We start from the raw sequence: 19,444 nt of genomic DNA, 5'->3' as shown, positions 1-19,444 counted from the left end.
CATGTTTGTGTGTCTGATGTTTGTGGGACTTTTTCTTTTTTTTTTTTTGTATATCAAAGCGCGTCGTTATATAACACGATAGAAGAAGGGCGTGAGTTTGTAAATCCTTTCTAGTCGCACAAGTTAAGACTGAGATTGCTTGTGCTGCAAGAGGTTGTTTTCCATATCCAAAAGTGCGAACAGCCCAGCAATCTGGCGTTAGCGACTGATAAATGATTCACCACTGCAGGGAAATGTGTTCCATTTCACTCAATGCAATTAATGGAGGTCCGTGTTTCTGCTGCATCGTACTGACAAAGCATAAACAAGCCTCAAACGGCATGTGTGAGAAAAAAGAATGCACTTTGAAAGAAAGTAGAGAAATGCGTTGGTAACTGGGTCTATGTATGTGTTGCATTAGAAGTTTTTGAATACATAGTACAATAGATATTTGTAACGTCCAAAATATGTGCAAATGAAACCAATAACTCGCAAATTATCATATGGGTAGTGAGGTTTGTTTGTTTGGTTTTTTTGCAAGTTTTGAAGCATATATGCGTGTAATCAAAGTACAGAGTACAAGTACATATAAACAATACAACATTTAGGTAAAATATACAAACTATAAATACAAGTAATAAATAAATAAATAAATCAGTAACAATTCCACACAGTACACAAGGTAAAAAAAATAGAAGTATAAATGTATAACTGAGAAAAATAAAATAATGCACAATAGAATAATATCAAATACAAACTGTTAACTTAAAATATAAATACATGGGAAATTTTACTCTTGTGGCAGCAGTGTACAGGCACTCTGCACTCCATATATAATATAAAATAAAAAACTGAAATAAACAAACATAAAAAAGGAAAACAAAAAAATCGGCGTAAACACTGTTTGCAAGAATAATAAAATAATGGAATGTTAATTAGATGGATTTTTTCCCCATTTGTTTCAGTGTAAAGAAGAACGAGTAAATTAGCAGAATGTTTATATTTAGTAATCTAGCCTGAAACTTCTTAAATAAATGCCCATTTCTGTCTGCTGTTTAGTCCTGGGTCTTAGTGATGTGTCCTGTCCACTTCTCTGACTAATACAGTCAACAAAGACAAAGATAGAGATAGATAGCAGTTATTTTTAATGAAAAGTTGCAGTCTTCTGTGTAATTTTCACACTTTGCATATTCATTCAGACGGGGGCTGCACTGGCCTGATTTGTGCTGTAGACTAGATTTTAACACTCGTATATGACCTAGAGCTCTGCACATGAGTTGCATTTGAATAAATGCTGCATCCAATATGTAATTTGATTGATAAAAGTCATTGGATTCAAGCAACACATTTTTTCAAACCAAAAAAAATAAATTCAGGCGAACCCAACGACTTCTTATTTTTCAACTGTGTGCCAACTTTGATTACTCAAGAACAATACCACTTAGAGTAATTCTGACTTTTGAGATGGAAACTTCAGAGTCTTGGCTTTCAAAAGAGACCAAGATCATGCATGAGCTCCTAAATGTTCATGAGCAGCATTCAATTTACTTTGGCTAGGTCCTAAATAGTCGATGGGCTGTTGCACCTCCCATCCGCCAGGGGGCGCTGCAGTCTGTCATGTGAAGCGAAGACGCTGAGCAGTTGATAAAAAAAAAAAAAAAAAAAAAACAAGCGCGGGAATGAAAAGACGTAACCAAGAAGAAGAGGAGAGAGGAGAAGCACAAGAAGCAAAGTGTAAATAAAAACAACAATGGACCCCGAAAACAACAACGGAGCCGCTCCGAGTGGAAATAACGCGGACGAAATTGTCAGTTTCCCGCAGGTCGCGGCTGTTGCCACAGGCTGGATGTTGGACTTTTTGTTTGTAAGTTTGTGTCGACATTTCAAGGAAGACAAGCTGGATGAATTCAACGAAACGATAACAGTTTTACAGGGTGAGTTGTTTTTTCAAGTCAACAAAACTCTTCAAAAAAAAATACGGTAGTTAAATTATTATCATTCAGTTATTTGACGCTATCTCTGCCATCCGTTACTAGGTTTTCATAAGTTTTTATTTATTTATTTATTAAGTAAATATCCATTGAAGAAACATCACTGTGCAAAAAATATGTTGCTAACTTCATTTGGAATAATGTAACAATTTGCAATATGCTAATTCATTCGTTTCTACACTTTTTACAGTTTACACCACCGCGGTGCTCCTCTCAAACCGCCCCGGGTAGCAACAGTCACCCAAACGTAAATAGTTCCTGGAGCTGCAAAAACGTTTATTGTATTAATACAGCACTTTAAAAGCAATGAGCATTTGCACCAAAGTGCTTAACAAGGCAACATGTCGTATAAATATATGTAAAATACAGATCAGCGTCAATTTAAAAATTAAAATGAGGGGTGATCAGGTGAAAATAAAGACAAATGCAATTAAGTCAAGTCAAAGTTTATCATTAAATCACATTTAAAAACAACCTCAGTTGAACGAAAGTGCAGCACAAGCAGAACAATATGAATAAATATGAATAAATCAGCAGTTCCCGTTAATATAGAATGAACCAATAGAAACTACTTAAAGTGCTCAAAAATAATCGGCCTCCTCACTTCCAACCTTTAGACTCAGACTTTAATGATCGACGAGGGAAATTACTTTGTTACAGTAGCTTTGTTGCACATAAAAGTAAACGCTCTTAAAAAAAACACAAGAAGGATCAAATAAAATAAGATTATATTAAAATAAAATAAAAAATGATTATTATCTAGCAAAATAAACAGTGCAATCAAAAAAAAAATAAATTACAGAATTAGCAAGTAGTTGGCAAAAACAGTGTCTAAGGTGATGTGGTTATTTGGCCAGTTTCAAATATGTAGCAGCAGCGATGGATCATGTTATCAACACATCAGTGCGTTTACATGCACGTTACATGCATTTTGTTTCCTCGTCGCTGAGGTGGGGGTGAAAAACAGAGCGTGTCAACCCATAGATAACACAATAACCCATAGTTAACACTATAACCCATAGATAACACAATAACCCATAGATAACACTATAACCCATAGTTAACACTGCCATAATCCATAACGCACTGACCCCTGCCACCGCCTCAACCCATGTTTCACGCTGCTCCCCTCCGGCATCCGATATAGAAAAATAATTTGCAAAAGGACACGGTTTCCCAAGAGCTTCACCCCTACAGCCATATCTGCCCTGAGCATCCTACAGCGAGAGGCAGAGGGTTTTTTTTCACCGTCATATCTCTCGTGTTTGGTATTGGGTGTTATATGTGCTGAACGTTTTCATGTGCTTAAATGTTATATGTTCGTATATGTTTCCCCCTGGAGACAATAAAGTATGAATGTGAGCTAATAAAACAAAAGTAAAACTGGCAATTAAATAAATGTGTTTGCAAGATAAACTCCAAGATCATCTGCTCAACTTAAACCAAAGGCCAGCGATCATTAATTGTTTTTGTTCTTTACCTCTCACACCCATATTCAATTTGTTGCATCACCGACAACGAGGAATATAATTAATGTTGCTATACACAAGTGTGAAGTTGTTTTTTGTTGTTTTTTTTTTTTCTCAGCCATTTCTCAGAGTGCGTCTCTTAAAGGAAAAGACCATAATGAGAAAACGATGATCTGTGCCTTCCTCGCAAGAGTCATGCATGGAAAGCAGTTGGGTAAGTCGTCGCAGGCTGAAGTTGAAACAGAACGCTCTCTGTTTTCCTACATCTGTGAACTGGTCGTACGTGTGCAGAGATATTGTTTAACTGCTTTTGAGTAAAAAATGCTAAGTTTTGGGACGGAGGTCTGGACTTATTGTGTGATCTTCAGCATATTTTAATGGTAGAAACTGTTATAATGTAGCACGACTTCTCTGTTGTCACTATGCACCGTTCCTTCACAAGTCTATGTTGTTATGTAGGCTGCACATTTAAATCAATAATCACTTACTGCACATGAACCAGTATTTTAGAGGCTTTTTTTTATTATTATTATTATGTGCTACTTTTCTCCAGATGTCCTGTTTGAAGAAGATGAGTCTGTGATGCCGTTGATGTCTGCTGCCAAAATATGGTCGACCCTAGAACACGTTGTTGCAGATGAAGATTTATTCAAAAACGTCACCATTCTCTTGCTTGTCCAGGTAATTCTACGATATATTAGAGTATTTGTTTCTTTAAAATTGATGCTTATTACCACTTCAAGGAATAAACAAGTTAAAGTCGTGATGTTTGGATGCCTTTCTTCTCATTTGTATACCTAGTCTGTGGCCATCTGCTTGGAGAAAGGCCAAAAATCTGCTGCCTCCTCTGCCCTCAAATGGTTTGAGAACAACCATGAGTTCCCGGAGGTTTGTATGTCCCATCGTTTGCTTCTCAAAACCACAGGATCAATTGTGGATCAGCCTGTGACCTGGAATGAGGAATTTAACGTTTTAAAAACCCTTAATTTTTCCAACAGAAAACGGGAGTTAAACTGTGGACAATAGTGAAACAGAGGGACACTTATCACCCGTTCCTGATGAGCTTCACCTTCAGCCGCCTGCTGGAGACGGTCCAGTGTTTCGTTGATGCCTATTTGGAGAAGAATCCGTCTGACGACCTCCTCAAGGTAAAGAACCTGTGTGATCGCCTATAAGAAGCTTTCATATCTCTCATATCAGGTCTTAATTAAAATTGTTATTTAGCTGTTTTTAATGTGGATTTAACATGTAAGAATTACCTGACAAATACTTAAGATGTCCACCTCATAGGTAACAGGCAATATTTTATTTTATATAAGTGAGTGTATTCAGTTTGATGTTGTGTTACGGGCTCTGCCCTCGTCCTTGAGTAATGGCACGCTGACCAAATGGAAAGCGCTGATGTGACATTATCAGTCATAGTTAATTGACAATTTGTCATCAAATTAGTTGGAAGGGCAAACAGCTCCATTCAGCAGAGCCGTCCTCTGGGTTTAACACACTCGCTTATTCAGGAGAATTCCTTGAATGATTTACAGTACACAAAAGCTGATGACCTCCTGAAGGTTAGACTTTGGGGGGGGGTTTGTGGTGATGACAGGCCTCATTAGTTTTCTCAAATTATAGCTATAGTTTAAAGCCAGAAAGTTTGTAGTTGTAGAAGAACATTTACATACTTGTATTAATCAGTGTTTATTAGGGATGGGCGTCGTTATGGTTTTATCCGATACCTCCTGGTGTCATTGAAACGGTGCCAATGCTTAAAGAACGGAAAACATACAAAATTTGTCCCAAAAAAAAGGTGCATTTTTATGTTTAAGGCATTTTGTGACATGCAAGTTGAACAGAATATTAATTTAACTAATATAAATAGAACTAAGACTAGGAAATAAATGAACCAATATAAAATAAAATTCTTAATTCTTCTTCTTCTTCTTAATTATTATTATAATAAAAACAGCAGTGTATCATCTGCTCTCCTCTCCGGTGATGCTCCACTGGCGTAGGGTCTATCAGAAATTAAAAAAAATAAAAAAATAAATGCTTTGCGCCGTCAGATGTTTAATCTAATTCCAGGTGCTACCTCCCTTGCACAATATTTCCTTGAGCACTCGTTGCAGAGTCTGCATCTTTTGAGGTGAAGTCCAGTCAAACCTTTGAAGGTTCACTCGTGTTGGAAAAATCCAGAGGTTAAACTGTCACACAACATATTCTTTCTTATCCTCTTCACCAAATAGCGGGAGGAAGGTCCCACAGATAGGACACGGAGACGTCCAACCCTCCAGCTCCTTTGTTATGACTCGCTGAATTCTAACAATGCTGACAGCCTGTCTCTCTAACAAGGTTGTCTCCATTCTAGGACAGGATCTACTGTATAAAAGTGAATGCAACTTCACTATCGTCAGTCGGTTCTGCAAGTAAAACTTTGAAACGAGATAAAGGTGAAAAACTGACGTGACATCATGTGTTAACGTCGGTTTGTGGGACTTTTTTTCAAATTTCCAATAAAGTTCTTGGAGGAAAAAAAGAGCTAAGGAGGCGGTGATTAAATATTCTGCTGTATCGCGTCCCATCCCTTGCGTTCATGTCTTCCTCTCTTGTCCATCAGGCGGCTACAAAGACGGTCCAGACGTCGCAGAACATTGAGGATTTGGAGGACGTTGTGTCACAGAACAACTCTCTTTCAGACACGGTCAATAAATCGGCAAAGAGCAAAAAGTAAGAAATAATATTTTAACACCCTGAGTATTTTTTTTTAAATCTAAGCGTCTGCTCGTTCTTATCTTTAAAGGGAACATTAAGTATTTTATACACAGGCCCTAGTGCCACAACCGTTTGGGCACAAAATGATTAATAGTGACACAGATTTTTGGAATCGGTTCAACACTGATGTAGAAGGATATAACTGGCAACCACCACTGACTGACTTGGTTGAGTGATGGAATCGGCCGTGGCTCTCGTGTGTACTGATGCCAAGTCAACAAAATAAATTAGAGCTAATAGCGTTAGCTACACTCTGTCTGCAGCAGGTCTCCCCATTCTTAGATGAGCTGTATTTTCTTTAAGAGGAATGTGCTTCGGTGTAGGATTTCTTCAATCCGGCTGGCGTTGTTGGTCAGTGTGCGAGGCACAGTGTACGGGACAGGAGTGATTTAATAACTTCAAGGTGAACCCGTTCCGCAAATGTAGTCTGAAAGTTACATTTATTTGGCACAATTCAGACACATTCAATCCCAGACGATTTTTTTAAAATGTCTTTTAGATAATGGGGATCAGCGCTTTCTGTCTTCTAACTCTGTAACCCCCACTCTTCCCCAAATACCACATTTTTATTATTCTATTTGTTCCTTAAACATGTCACTACTCATTAAGCAGTGAAGAGCAGTTTGTATGCAATAGTATGGATCACTTTTAAATATTAAAAGGAAGTTGCTGCGTATGTTTGAGATCAGGAGATGATTTCGTTCACGCTTACACTGTATTACACTTTTCACAGAACGAAACGGAAACTTCTCACTAAAATGACCGACCTGTGGACACCCAACTCAAGCAAGAAGCCTTTCGTCTGCGTGGAACGACTCTCCGTAAATGGTACGCTTTGTTCTTTTTTCCCTCTGCCTTCGATTTCTGTCTCTGCTTTTGTAGCGACACTCAGATTTTTCTGTAAAGGACTCACAGATCACACGTGAGTCTTTAAAGACCTTTTAAACCTTTCTGTCATCAGAGTTGTCTCAGCTGAAGTCTGAAAAGTCACCGCACACCGCGGAGGTAAAGACGTCTAGAAAAACACGTGAGGTAAGATGACGGGTGTTACTCGCGTTCTTTGGAAATTCACGAAAAAAAAAGGCACTATCACTGAATTTATGTTTGACTTTGGTCAGAAATGGACACATCAGCTGGACAAATACCTCAAGGAAGGCGTGAAACGTCACGGCCAGGGGAAGTGGTCTCAAATCCTGCTGGATTATGACTTTGAAGGACGCACTGGCACCATGCTCAAAGACCGCTGGAGAGTTCTGATGAGGGCGCATGAAGTCGGCTGAAGAGGAGACGTTCCCCGCCAACAATGTAGCAATGTAGCGGCGTTAAAGTATTTTATGTTCCTGTTGTGATCTGCTTTGTTGCTGCCGAGAAGACGCCACTAGAGGGTGCTAAGAGGAGCGCGCACTGATAAATTTGCATTTTGTAATGTATGTATGCGGAATCTGAAACTCTCACTTTCACCAAATCCAATGCATTTAGTTTCTATTTATCTTAACAGTGTATTTGCTTCTGAACATTTTTTTTTTTTTTTTTTTTAAAGGAAACACTTCAAATGTCTTTTAATTCAAAAGTTTTGTTAAATATTTTTGCAGTGAGTGGAACAGTACTGCGTTACAATAAAAAAAAAGCGAAACAAAAAGAAAGGTAAAGGGGGCTTAAATGTGTGCAAGAAGAGAGGGTGAAATGCTGCACAGTGACTTGATACAGTTGTGAAATGTGCACGGCAAAAGCAGTGATTGAGACGTGTTAATAGACAGTGCACTGCCACACAGAGACATGTCCTCTTATAGTGTTGAAAGGCTGTGGTCTCCAGGCATCTGCAGGTCCATTGGTGAGGACGTCTTAGCTGTCAAATGTTTTTTTTTGTTTGTTTTTTTCACTCTCAAATAAAGACAAAGCTGTGTTGTGGAGGACAGTTGCACTGGTGGGTTTTCTGGATCTTTTTCCACGTCCCGCTGCACCGAGGGTTCCCCATCGCCTGCCAGTGGAGCACAGCTTCTCTGCAACACAGTTACACCACAGTCTTGTTTTCACTGCTTCCTTGAGGCACGTTAAGTCTCGGTGGTTGAAAGAGTGGAGCGTTATAATGCTCGGGTTTGATGACGTAGTTAAAACACACGCAAACCTCATACCTGTCTGATTCCTGCCCGTCTCCTTGGCAGCCGCTGCTATTGTGTCGCATGGCAGGAGGCTCACATGCCACACACACTTTGAAGCCCTCTGTTATGTAGCGCATCCAGTGCGTGTGTGGCCGGTGCTCCACTGTACAGTGTGGTGTCCGTGACTGCAGAGTGAACTCCACACAGAACCTGTGAGCGGGGAAGTGTCCATCAAATCAAATAAAACTATAGTTATATGGCACCTTTCATGCAAAAAGCATCACAAAAAAAAAGATCTTACTAAAATGCACAACTGCACAATGTAAAAACTCTTTAAAATCATTATAGGAATAGTAAAATAAGAACAAAAGAGTAACAGGGATTAAATGAAAGCCAGATTAAAAAGATGAGTCTTGAGCCTCCTTTTAAAAATATCAACAGTCCTGATGTTCTCTGACAGGCTGCTCCATAAATTCAGGGCCGTAATGGCTTAATGCAGCCTCCCCCCTGGGGTAATAGTTTTAACTTTGGGGACGATTAAAAGGTCGGTGCCAGAAGACCTCAGTATCTGCGAGGGCTCATATGATAAAAGTAGATCAGATATATAAGATGGCCCGAGACCATTAAGACACCTAAAAAAAATGATTAAAAGAACCTTTAAATTGACCCTGAAACGCACAGGGAGTAAATGCAGTGATTTTAAAACCAGTGCAATGTGCACACGAACCGCCCTCCGGTCCTCGTCAGCACACGAGCAGTCATGAAGGAAATATTAAGGACCAAAATAAATACACCAGAAAAAAAAAGATAAAAGAGCAAGTTTTATTCCACGTAGCATTTACACACCTAAGAAGTGGAAGCCGCCCCATTCCTCACCTTCTGTCACCAAAACCCTTTGTGCACAAGCTTTTCATTTTACTTTCCTGCGTATTTCATTTCAAAGGATTGTGTCTCTCAACATCGCAGGGTTTAATGGTCTGTAGACAGACGGCCAGGTGGGCAAACACCTACCGGTGGCTTAATGCCGACGGAAGGAAAAGTTGGGCTGTTATCTTTTTTTTTTTTTTCCCAAAATGGTTTAGGTTACACTGCATAATGCAAAAAAAATGAGGTTTACCCACTTCTCTGCATTTGTGAACTTTTCAACTCTTGAATTCAGAGATACCTGAGGTCATGTGGTGGTTTCAGAGTGCGCTGAGGAGCATGATATGAAACCTACCCGGGGTCCAGGGGGTTTCCATAGCTGTCATGCTTGGGCCTCCTCTTGCCAAACTCCATGCTGGTGATGAATGCAGGACCTCATGAGAGAAACCAACCCTCTGATAAGTTCAAGATTAGTTTATTTACGAAATGTAACGTGTAAAAATGAACAAACAACAGCTGCAGAATCAGTATGTGCTTGTAAACCCCTTCATGGCCTACATCACTGTGACGTCACGATGTTAGCTGGAGGCAAACACTGACACTTTCGACTGGGAAGATGTTGTTTTGCTGCATTTTTGGGTGTCAAACCCCAAAACAAGCAAAAAATACTAACTTTAAGTTTTATCGCACACCAGCCACTGACAGTCGTAGACGACTTTGGCCGAGCCCGATTTAAAGAAACGATAGGAGAGAGACAAACATCAGTAATGCTAGCGACGAACACTTGATATCAGGTAAGATTAATTCGTACTGCATCATCAGTTTCAGCCTCTTATGAGTTAGACTAAATTGTGACTGAAATAACGTACGTTACGAATCATTATTCGGGGGATTCTTGTTATAGGTTAATGCTAATGCTAACCGCTAGGCAAGCTAACGCAGCGTTAGGTGTGTTTCAGAGGTGTCCAAGCAGAAGTTGCACTTGCTACGTTACCCTCCACAGGGGTTTCGCTTACTTCTTGTAATGTCTTTGTTGTTCATTTATAAGACAGGCCAGACTTAGTCCCCTCTGTGTCCTCCTTTGGTCAAATCGTCCATCCAGGGAGTGAGAGGCTGTGCCGGAAATCGCCCCCTAACACCTATGTAGGGCCCTACAGTGATCAAATTATATGCCCTACATAGGGGAGTCAAAATTTCCCATAAAGCATTGCGAAAAGTAGTGACCATCTGATGGTCACTCAGCGGGTGGCAGATATCCCATCATGCATTGCGTCTCTAGCGGCGGCGCCGTTAATGACCGTTAGTGGCTGTTAGTGAGACACATTTTGACGTTTCGTCGCAAAAATATGAAACTTTTTTAAAAATATATATATAATTTTCTTTTTATTGCATGAATATCACACATTTGTTTACGAAATCAACAAGTTTTAGTATTGTGTAAATTGTAACAGGATAACCAGGGTAGCCGCGACAGCAGTGACGTCATTAACTGGGCGTCAAACGATGATACCTGAATGATTTCAGACAATGGGAGCGTCGGTGAATGTTGTCCCATCAGTTAGAATCAACTTTTTGAAATTACACTGGGGAGTGAGTGCATTAGCATATTCTCTAAAATACGCATTTTCCCCGTCAATTCTTGCCAAATTAATCCGTTGAAATATGCTAACCGGCATTTACAGTCTACAGTGTTTGAGATCTTTTGCCTCCAGCTAAGCCCCGCCCCTTCACAGACGTGTTTACAAACCGTAAAGGGGTCCTATACCTGAGTTGACTCCGCACTGGATGCCCCGGTGGTCTCTGTACTCCCTGCATCCAGCTTGTTGCTCCAGGCCAGGACAGCGCTTGCCGCTGTTTCTGGGCTGCTGCTCTGTGTGGCGGACACGGACCCGCAGTGAAGGCTGGCAGGGTTTGAGGCAGCCGCTCCAGAAGCTCCAGTCGCTCACAACACAGTCCTGAGCTGGATGGATGTTGGCACCCATGATTGTGGGAGAAATGTTATTACAGGATATCCTTTGTTGTAGTAAAACAAAAGATGTGGGGGCTAATACTCAGAACTACTTAAGATAACACTTTCACAATCGTTCGCAGAAACCGTACAACTTCCATACTGCGATACTCATGTAAAACACTATAATATCAATTAGTTCAGATCAATGAAGCACTTTCTGTGACTTGTAGAATTAGTGTTTCCTGCTTCCCTACCAGTGGTTTATTCCATTCAGTGAGTCTTTTGATTTCTCTTATTAGTCGCTCCGTCTGCTTGATGATCGAGCTTTGATGTATTAAGAATGCAGATTTGGCGACTACCGGCCCGTAACGTGCCCGGCTTGTTTGACTGGAACCGTAATTGCCACAACTGATTGACAGAATCACATTCTTCAAATATTTGTGCTAATTCCATTATATGGGCCAGTCCACTCACAGAAATGAGGCTAGGCACCGAGCTGCCTGGGCGTGTAGCAGACGTGACACATGTGGCAGAAGAAAAAGAAATGCACAAAGTGTATTGTCCTGCACAATTTAGAGGTGAAACGTACAAAACAAAGCACGAGATAAATTTGACATGTATGGGAAAGTGTGGAATGCATCCACCCATGCCGGCTCTGTCATTAGAGGTGCAGCATGTGATAAGACCAGACACCGATAATAGTCTCTAACTATCTTTATCTCCTTTCTGATAGATCCGGAGCATACTCTATCTCTAGATGGGTCTAGGTTATCTCACACTGCTATCATGAAGTTAAGGTGCGTGCACGAAAATAAACAGAGCGGCCCCCTCCCCTCCCCTCCCCTCCCGTCCCCTCCGCCCCGTCACTCACCTGGACACTCTGTGAAGTAGTCGAAGCAGCAGTCGTTGGTTCTGACGCAGCCCTCGTCGCAGTAGCAGGTCCCGTGGACGCGGTCCATCCTCCAGTCGGTGGTGGAGCAGCTCAGGTCTCTGCCCCGGCAGCACTTACCCGAACACCCCCCAGCCACTAGCTGGTTCTCTCCGAGGGCGGAAACCACCATCAGCAGCCACCAGGCAAACTCAGCGAAGGGCCCCATCATAAGGGCCAGAAGTGGACCCTTTAAAGTAAAACTTTTAGGTTTTATGATTTAACGCGCGCGCTGAATGAATATGTTTATTCTGGTCCCATTTCTTTCATGCTCATGTCCGTAAGAGGGTTTGAATACCAGCTCAGCTCAGCCCAGCCAGGACTGAGCTCTGCCTCAGGAGCCCTTGTGACCTGGAATTCCTCCGTTCGTCTCCTGTGTCCGGCCCTTCTTGTTTACCTCCCCTCAAGAAACAGGTCCGCAGAGCAACTTACGGTACAAAACAGCCCATGTGTCCCGTGTTGTGCGTCTAAGCCCTCTCCCCTCAGAACTGGCTCGTCTCTCCCTGTTCCACAGCTTGAGCACCTCCCTCCAGTCGATCACACTCGGAAGGAGACAATGAGGATAAGGGAGGGGAGAGCTGCCGAGGTTTGGTCCGTGCTTTTCCCCCTCCTGCCTCTGTTTCTTCCTCTCTTGCCTCTCACTCACCTGATTATTCTCGTGTACCTGCCTTTTTTTCTTTTTTTTTTTTTTCTTACCCTCTCCCCTCAGAACAATTGTGAAGCTGATGCCAGCCTAGCCCTGTTGCTCTCTGCCACCCCACATCTCAGAGTACCAGGAAGAAGAAAAAAAAAAAAGGGTAGGAATGCGAGAATTTGGCAGGTTTCCAGTCAATTGTGCTACGGGGCCCAGTGGGCACTGGAAAGCCACCTTTCAGTTCTCACCTCTCTCATTTTTCCTCTTCCAGGTTACTACAATAGAGCAAAAAATCCACTTCAGACATGATTTATCACTAATTAAATTGAATATTTTGGGGAATACATTTAAGTTAGAGACAGTTAGCTAAGCTTAGACTGAGAGGAACGATATCCATTAATACACAGGATAAGATGTTGCAATCCCTTGTGCAATGATCCGAGGCAAAACTCATTTAGAAGCCTAGTCCAACTGAGAAACCGACCAGCTACCAACCAGCAACCAGCAAGAAGACATCAGCTAACTAGCCTAGCCAACAGCAGCAGGTGAAAAGTGATGGGACATGCAACTACACTTCAACCAACACCTCTCCCAGCTAACAAGATACCAGCTAAGTAGCCTAGCCAACAGCAGCGTGGCAAAAAGACCCTTATAAAACCATAAAACCCATTTTTTCATGACATTTTTTGCTGCAGATTAGATGAAAAAGTACCGTAATGAGATCAAGGATGGCTGATTATAAGATTGTCCCTTTGTTTCCAGTCTTCGCGTTAATCTAAACTGACCATCTCATGGCCACAGGTTCACATTCAGTAAACAGACATGACAGCGGTATGAGCTTTTTTTTTTTTTTTTTTACTAAGAAAGTGCAGAAAAATCCTATTTTTCCAAAACATCTGACCGTTCCCTGCCACACTTTAGTGATTCATAGCCTGCTGCTGGAGGGATTTTAATTATTTTCGTTTTTATGAGAGTAGTGGGTCTTTTAAGGGGAGCTCCGCTGTGCATCTAATCATTTGCCGGCATTAGTTCATGGCCTCTGACGTACACACAGCGCAGGTGAATGGGGGGATGACAAATTCATTGCAGGAGCCGTAATTCAACCCGTCTGTGGCATTCTTAGTGGGGCAAATTGTTTTATCTCGGCAGAACAGAGCTTGACGCTGACATTTGATTAACTATTACAACCGCTGCTTAGAGAGAGAAGTACTCCTGTGGTATCTGCCGGGTCTGTTAATATTACATGCCGCTTGCAGCACTTCTGCTTCGCAAATACTGCAAAATTAGACAAATAGTGTGCACGGGAGGAACTCTTTCTTTCTGCTATGTTCGGGCCGGCTTTTATTTGACCAGCTCCTCGTCCATCTCACGGGAAACAAACGTGAGGAGGCCTCGCTCCCCGCCAACGCTCCCTGCAGAGGCCTCCTCACGGCTGCAGGAGGAGCAGGCATTAGCGATAATCTGGATACTTTGCTGTCTGGAGAAATAAACGTGCATGCAGCGGGGGGGGGGGTCTCTTTGGGTCCTTTGATTCTTCTTCTCCTCGCTATGAAGCAGGCAGGTCAAGCGACGGTAATAGCCTTCATCTTCACCACAATCATGTGATGAATTAGTTTATATGGACGTCTGAAAGGGTTGAACCCAGGCTGACCTCAGACATGAAAGTATCCACTTGTGTTTTGGTCTTTTTTAATCCACACACACGAAAATTGTTGTGAAACAGGAAAAAATAGGTCACTTTGAGAAGATGTTCGTCTCCCAAAATACTCTAAAGACTACATAGAAACACACACAGGGTGCAGTTGTAGTGTCCATTGGTGGAAGACTTACACCTGCATCAGTGTGCGATGGCTTCAGCATGTTGGAAGTCTACATCACACAGCATGTGTGTTGTACATCTGACATCCTCCCAACCCTGGACCTCCTGCCCTCACTGTGCATTTGTCAAAGCCAATCAGCCTTTCCCACAATAACACACCCTGTACGGACTCTGCTTAGTGTACGTGAGCAGGGAGGAGAAGAGATTAAGTGTGTTGTTAATGTGTCTCAAGATGGTGGGCAGTGATTGTGTGTGTGTGTTTATGGTCTTCAGACTCAGCTGCGAGTTGTCAAATTAGACCAGGTTCATGCCAATCACGTGGACACGCCCCAGAGTATTTCATAAATATGAGGAGGTACGAAAAAGAGGTTGGCTTAAGTCAGGAATGGAGGCGCTCGTGCCTCTGCTTCTCGCGCCGGGTGTCATGGAGACGGCAGGGTGAACCCTAGCTCCATCTCGTCTACGTGGGGAATGTAAACTGCAGCTGTCCCCATGGCGATGCCTGACCTGAGTTGCCATGGTTTCAGAACGCTTGTTGACAAATGCTAGAATTTGTTTTTTTTCGTCTCGCCTCAAGTCGTAAAGGTACGCTGGTGTCCTCCGACGGAGGCGGCAACCTTCAGTGCAAAAAACAACACAATGTTGATGTTTGACCTTATAAAATATTTAATTACAAAGTCTGTGAGTCTAATTAGTCTGTTTCTTCCTGACGAGCGCAGCCACTGTCTCCGTCATGAATAGAAACCTTTGTCCATTGTTTTCTGAACATATAGCTCCTTCCTTCACATGTGAATATTTGAGAGATTTTATTGTGTTCTAATGACGGCCAGTAGTTAGCATGTGTACCGATCAGCCACAACATTATGACCGCTGACAGGAGAAGTAAATAACGTCGACCATCTTGTGACAATTCAATTTAATGTTCTGCTGGGAAACTTTTGGACCTGGCATTCATTCGTGTAGATGTTATTTAGACTTGTAGCACCCACCTAGACCAGACCGGGCACCCCCACCCCATAGAAACTACACTCCTTGATGGCAGCAGCAGCCATCTACAGCAAGATGCAGCCCCCCCAAAAAATGGTTTAGGAACAACTTAAAATCCACGAAGAACAGCACAGAACCTGGCCTCCAAATTTACTAGATCCCAAACTGATCAAGTACCTGTGGGAGGATCCACGGAGCCCCCTCCCTTCAACCCCGAGGACCCAAAGGCCCCCACAACCACACAGGACACCCTCAGAAGGCCTGTGCCCATTCTCTGATGAATGAACTGCACAATATTAAAAAATAAAATAAGATAAGACGTTTCGCCGCTCATCCAAATGCCTTCATCAGTTCTCGAAAGAAAAAGAAAAGTCGCTATTGTCTTAGCTTTGATTTTACACAACTTTAAATAGTATTTGTCCATGCACCGAGATTTTATCTTCCTGTAAATGATGAACCTGAACATTCCCAAAGACTGTCAGGTGCATGAGTCATTACTTAATGAGGTGAGCGCTGAGGAAGTTGGGTGTTTGACTTGGCTTGAGTCACCAAAGCAGAATTTACAGGAGGCAGATCTGAGCTGAGAGGAAACTGAGGCCGAGAAGGTGGATCAAGTTGAAAAACACTTGCGAGAAGAACTGTGCTCACATGAACCGGGTATTTACATCGTGACCCTAAAATGAGCCTTGCTTTTTACGTTGCTCCTCCAGCTCTTCCTCTTATGATAAGACATCTGGTACATCCTAGTAATGGGGCTCCAGTCATTACAGGTCATTACCGTTGGATAGTTTATGGATGATAAGGCTCTTCTCCAGGACCTCGCTGCAGGGAGGACTGATGACACCCTGACAACTGCCCTCCTGGCAGGCCGGCCCTGGAGCAGTGCCAGCGCGATGACAACAAAGACGGCGATATTGATGAAAGTTTTCCCCCTGCCCTAGCCTGACATCATCGCTGATTATTGTCCCCTCATCCGTCACCTCTCCTGGCATCTACTTCCATATGTATGTAAATCAATGAGGACATTAGCAGCGGCAGACACACGAGGCGAGATGCGTGGGTGTGTGGAGTGGGACTGACCCTTGCCTCGCAGAGATATGAAACTCCAGGTAATGATAATGACGAGGAGGCAGGGTGCATCTATCACGCTAGATTTCATAAATCATATTGTGAAATGTCAAAGAGCGGCGGAAAGGTTAGGTCCCTTGACTAGTGCCGCGTGTGTTTGTGTGTCGCTCGGGCCAAGGGCAAGTTATATAAATATCCCAAAAGCTATATGTCAGGGACAGGGGCTGAAAATCATTTCTTGAATTTTCTCCTTTCATATAGCTGGCCAGAATGTCAAAGCGAGTCAATAATAGATATGTTTAAGGTTAAGAATTTATGGTGGAATAACCAAAATACCTCCTGGCAGCTGTAAAAACGTGTGTGCAAACATGATAAAAAATTATCTTGCTTTACTATCTTGGAGGTTTTAGCCGGAGCATGCAAACAAATATAAAGGGGAATATTTGTGGCCGTACATTCGACATCGTTTGGACTCTGTTGCGTTTAGGTGACGGCAAAGACAAAGATTTGACCTGAGTGTGCCCCCAAGAGAGCACACAGACGCACACATTTCCGTCGGACCGGGGGGGTTTCTGTTGTTCACACATGCCGCTTGTTTGCTCTATCATTCGTTTCTGATTGCTGTGTAACTATATTTTAGGATCCTTTAACAACCATGAGTTATGGTCCTTTGTGAAGAAAGACTTTTCATTGGCTGCCAGGAGTCTTTTACGTTAACTTCTTTGCAAATAGAAGATACTGTGGACTAGTGTTAAAGGGATAGTTCAACATATTGGTAACACTCGTGATAGCTAAGGGTAGCATTTCATTAGCTTTACTTAGCACTGAAACAAGTACTGTATTGAATCTGCTCTATTACTTTTTAATCTTACTGCATTCATTATTACACAGGATAAGATGTTACGATCCTTTGTGCCAAGATCCCAGGCAGTGTTGCCAAATGGGAAGTGACAAATCATCGCACCAGGAGCTTAAAATTATTGTATTTTGACATAAAATTATCGTACATTCCCGATTTGACGTTGCTCAGGACCATTTGCTACAGTAAAATATTACCTAGACCATATAGTATAGTATATAATGCAGTTTTACCTTTAACCTCCTGAGACCCCATGTCCTCATATGTGGTCATTTCAGCGGCTTCATTCTACAGACAAACAAAGGTACAAAACCTCATCAGATTTTACAGTTTAATCTCATTTATTTATGCTCATTAACTTTTCCAGTTTAATGTGACGCACAAATTCTATCAATAGTAACGAGCTATAACTGCTAATTAGCAAGAACTCGACTGAAGACATTGAGACTTCATTATTTGCAATTCTGCTTTTGCACAGTAATGTTTAGACAGTTTTATGTTTCGTTGCATATTGGTGACTTTATGATAATGAGTGAAATAATCACAATGTCCACATGAGGACATAATCTTTACCAAAACCTACTTCCTGTTCAAAGACGATGCTTAGCTTTTATGGTTCTTAGGTCCTACTGATCCCAAATAAGGAGAAATGGAGAAATTAAAATTGCAAACAAAAGTTAACTAACAGCACTGTTTGTGTTTGCCAATAGCCATGGATTAACGTACAAATATGATAATTATCGTACGTCTGGCTGATCCCAGGCAAAAAAAACCAAAACATTTAGAGGCCCAGTCCAACTGAAAACCAACCAGCAGGCTAGCAGTGAGCTACCAACTAGCAACCAACAAGAAGACACCAGCTAACTAGCCTAGCCAACGGCAGTAGGTGGCAAATCATTGGTGTTTTCTAGTTTTTTATACTAATGGTGCGTTCCATTTGTACTCAGAAGTCAAAATTTTCCAAGTTCCGAGTTAGAATTTTAAGATTTTCTACTCAGAAAGTCGTAGAATCATCGCTAACCCTGAGTTGAGTTACCAAAATGACTGCCCAATGTGGCAACAGTAGTTAGAAGCTCCAGTAATATTCCGTTTATTAGCTATTCTGATCGGTTTTTGCTGCATTAAATCTGTCGTACAGACAGTATTTTTCCACAAAACCAAAACACAGTCAAACACCGTCATGGCAAACTGTGATTAAATTTTAAATTAAGCAATTTAAACTTTTGAATATTTTTATAGATTTCTGTCTCGTGTGGTCTTTGTGGATTTCATGACTGTAAAGAATTATAGTAAAAAAAACTCATGAACTGGTTCCAGTTATCAGTTCGATTTCCAATTTGTGTAACTTTAATTTCACTCTGCATTTAAAAAACGTAAATATTGAAAACACCAAGTTTCCACCAAGTCATATTGGGACAAGGCAAGAGCTTTTATGGATGCAGCCAGGTAGTTCCCCACCTTTTGTAACTGGAACGTCGATAACTCAGGTGTGACGTCATTCCCAGTGCCGACTTCCGCCCTCCGAGGTAAATGGAACGCGCCAAACAAGCAAACCACAACATGCTAATTCTGTGCTGAGCCACAAACGTAAAGGACTATTCACCATTTTACCTGGAGTTGTAAGTCAGAATGCGTTTAACTTCCTGGAACCTCTGCCAGTTTCCTGGCAACTGCTCGGAGCAGCTGCTGTTTTTAACTCTTTGACATTTTTTTTTGTATTATTAGTATTACAAAAGAGACACAGCGTGTTAATTGGGGAGCTTTGGAGGTGCTGGTAGGCACACGTGGCAGAGCCATATTTCATCCTCCAGAACCAGGTTTTCCATTGTGGTTAAACTGTATGCAGCAATGCTCCTGATAGATCTAAAGAAACATTTAAATCACTGCAATTCACCTCAATTGGCAGGTCAATCTGATCTGTGTCCCCAGACCTGAGCTGACTCTTTTATTCTCATGCTGACCCAAACATATTTAGGGCATTTTTTGATTTGACAAACTCAGATTGGTGCTGATGGGGTCAACTGGCTCCATCT

The 19,444-nt window shown here is 41.8% G+C and overlaps 2 protein-coding genes across 3 annotated transcripts; one reads left to right on the top strand and one right to left on the bottom strand.

The window, feature by feature from the left end:
- Nucleotides 1-1,630: 1,630 nt before the first annotated feature.
- terf1 (telomeric repeat binding factor (NIMA-interacting) 1) lies at nucleotides 1,631-7,736 on the top strand. Its single transcript, XM_047568888.1, has 9 exons — nucleotides 1,631-1,913; nucleotides 3,558-3,653; nucleotides 3,993-4,120; nucleotides 4,241-4,327; nucleotides 4,438-4,587; nucleotides 6,048-6,157; nucleotides 6,936-7,030; nucleotides 7,164-7,234; nucleotides 7,321-7,736. The coding sequence occupies exons 1-9, from the start codon at nucleotides 1,730-1,732 to the stop codon at nucleotides 7,480-7,482; spliced, it is 1,083 nt and encodes a 360-aa protein (XP_047424844.1). The 5' UTR covers nucleotides 1,631-1,729; the 3' UTR covers nucleotides 7,483-7,736.
- A 200-nt stretch (nucleotides 7,737-7,936) lies between these two features.
- Nucleotides 7,937-12,730, bottom strand: LOC124996065 (somatomedin-B and thrombospondin type-1 domain-containing protein). Of its 2 annotated transcripts, XM_047568890.1 has the most exons (6): nucleotides 12,343-12,730; nucleotides 11,988-12,234; nucleotides 10,931-11,125; nucleotides 9,521-9,599; nucleotides 8,335-8,511; nucleotides 7,937-8,202 (listed from the first exon to the last, which is right to left on the bottom strand). In XM_047568890.1, the coding sequence occupies exons 2-6, from the start codon at nucleotides 12,214-12,216 to the stop codon at nucleotides 8,085-8,087; spliced, it is 798 nt and encodes a 265-aa protein (XP_047424846.1). In that variant the 5' UTR covers nucleotides 12,217-12,234; nucleotides 12,343-12,730; the 3' UTR covers nucleotides 7,937-8,084. The 2 variants fall into 2 exon arrangements, with proteins under 2 accessions (XP_047424846.1, XP_047424845.1); XM_047568889.1 differs by having other exon boundaries at nucleotides 11,988-12,727.
- Between the last annotated feature and the right edge of the window lie 6,714 nt (nucleotides 12,731-19,444).

Source organism: Mugil cephalus, chromosome 18 (assembly GCF_022458985.1).
Source record: "Mugil cephalus isolate CIBA_MC_2020 chromosome 18, CIBA_Mcephalus_1.1, whole genome shotgun sequence".
Classification (NCBI taxonomy): Eukaryota; Metazoa; Chordata; class Actinopteri; order Mugiliformes; family Mugilidae; genus Mugil; species Mugil cephalus.
This window is presented reverse-complemented; position numbering and strand designations above follow the sequence as displayed.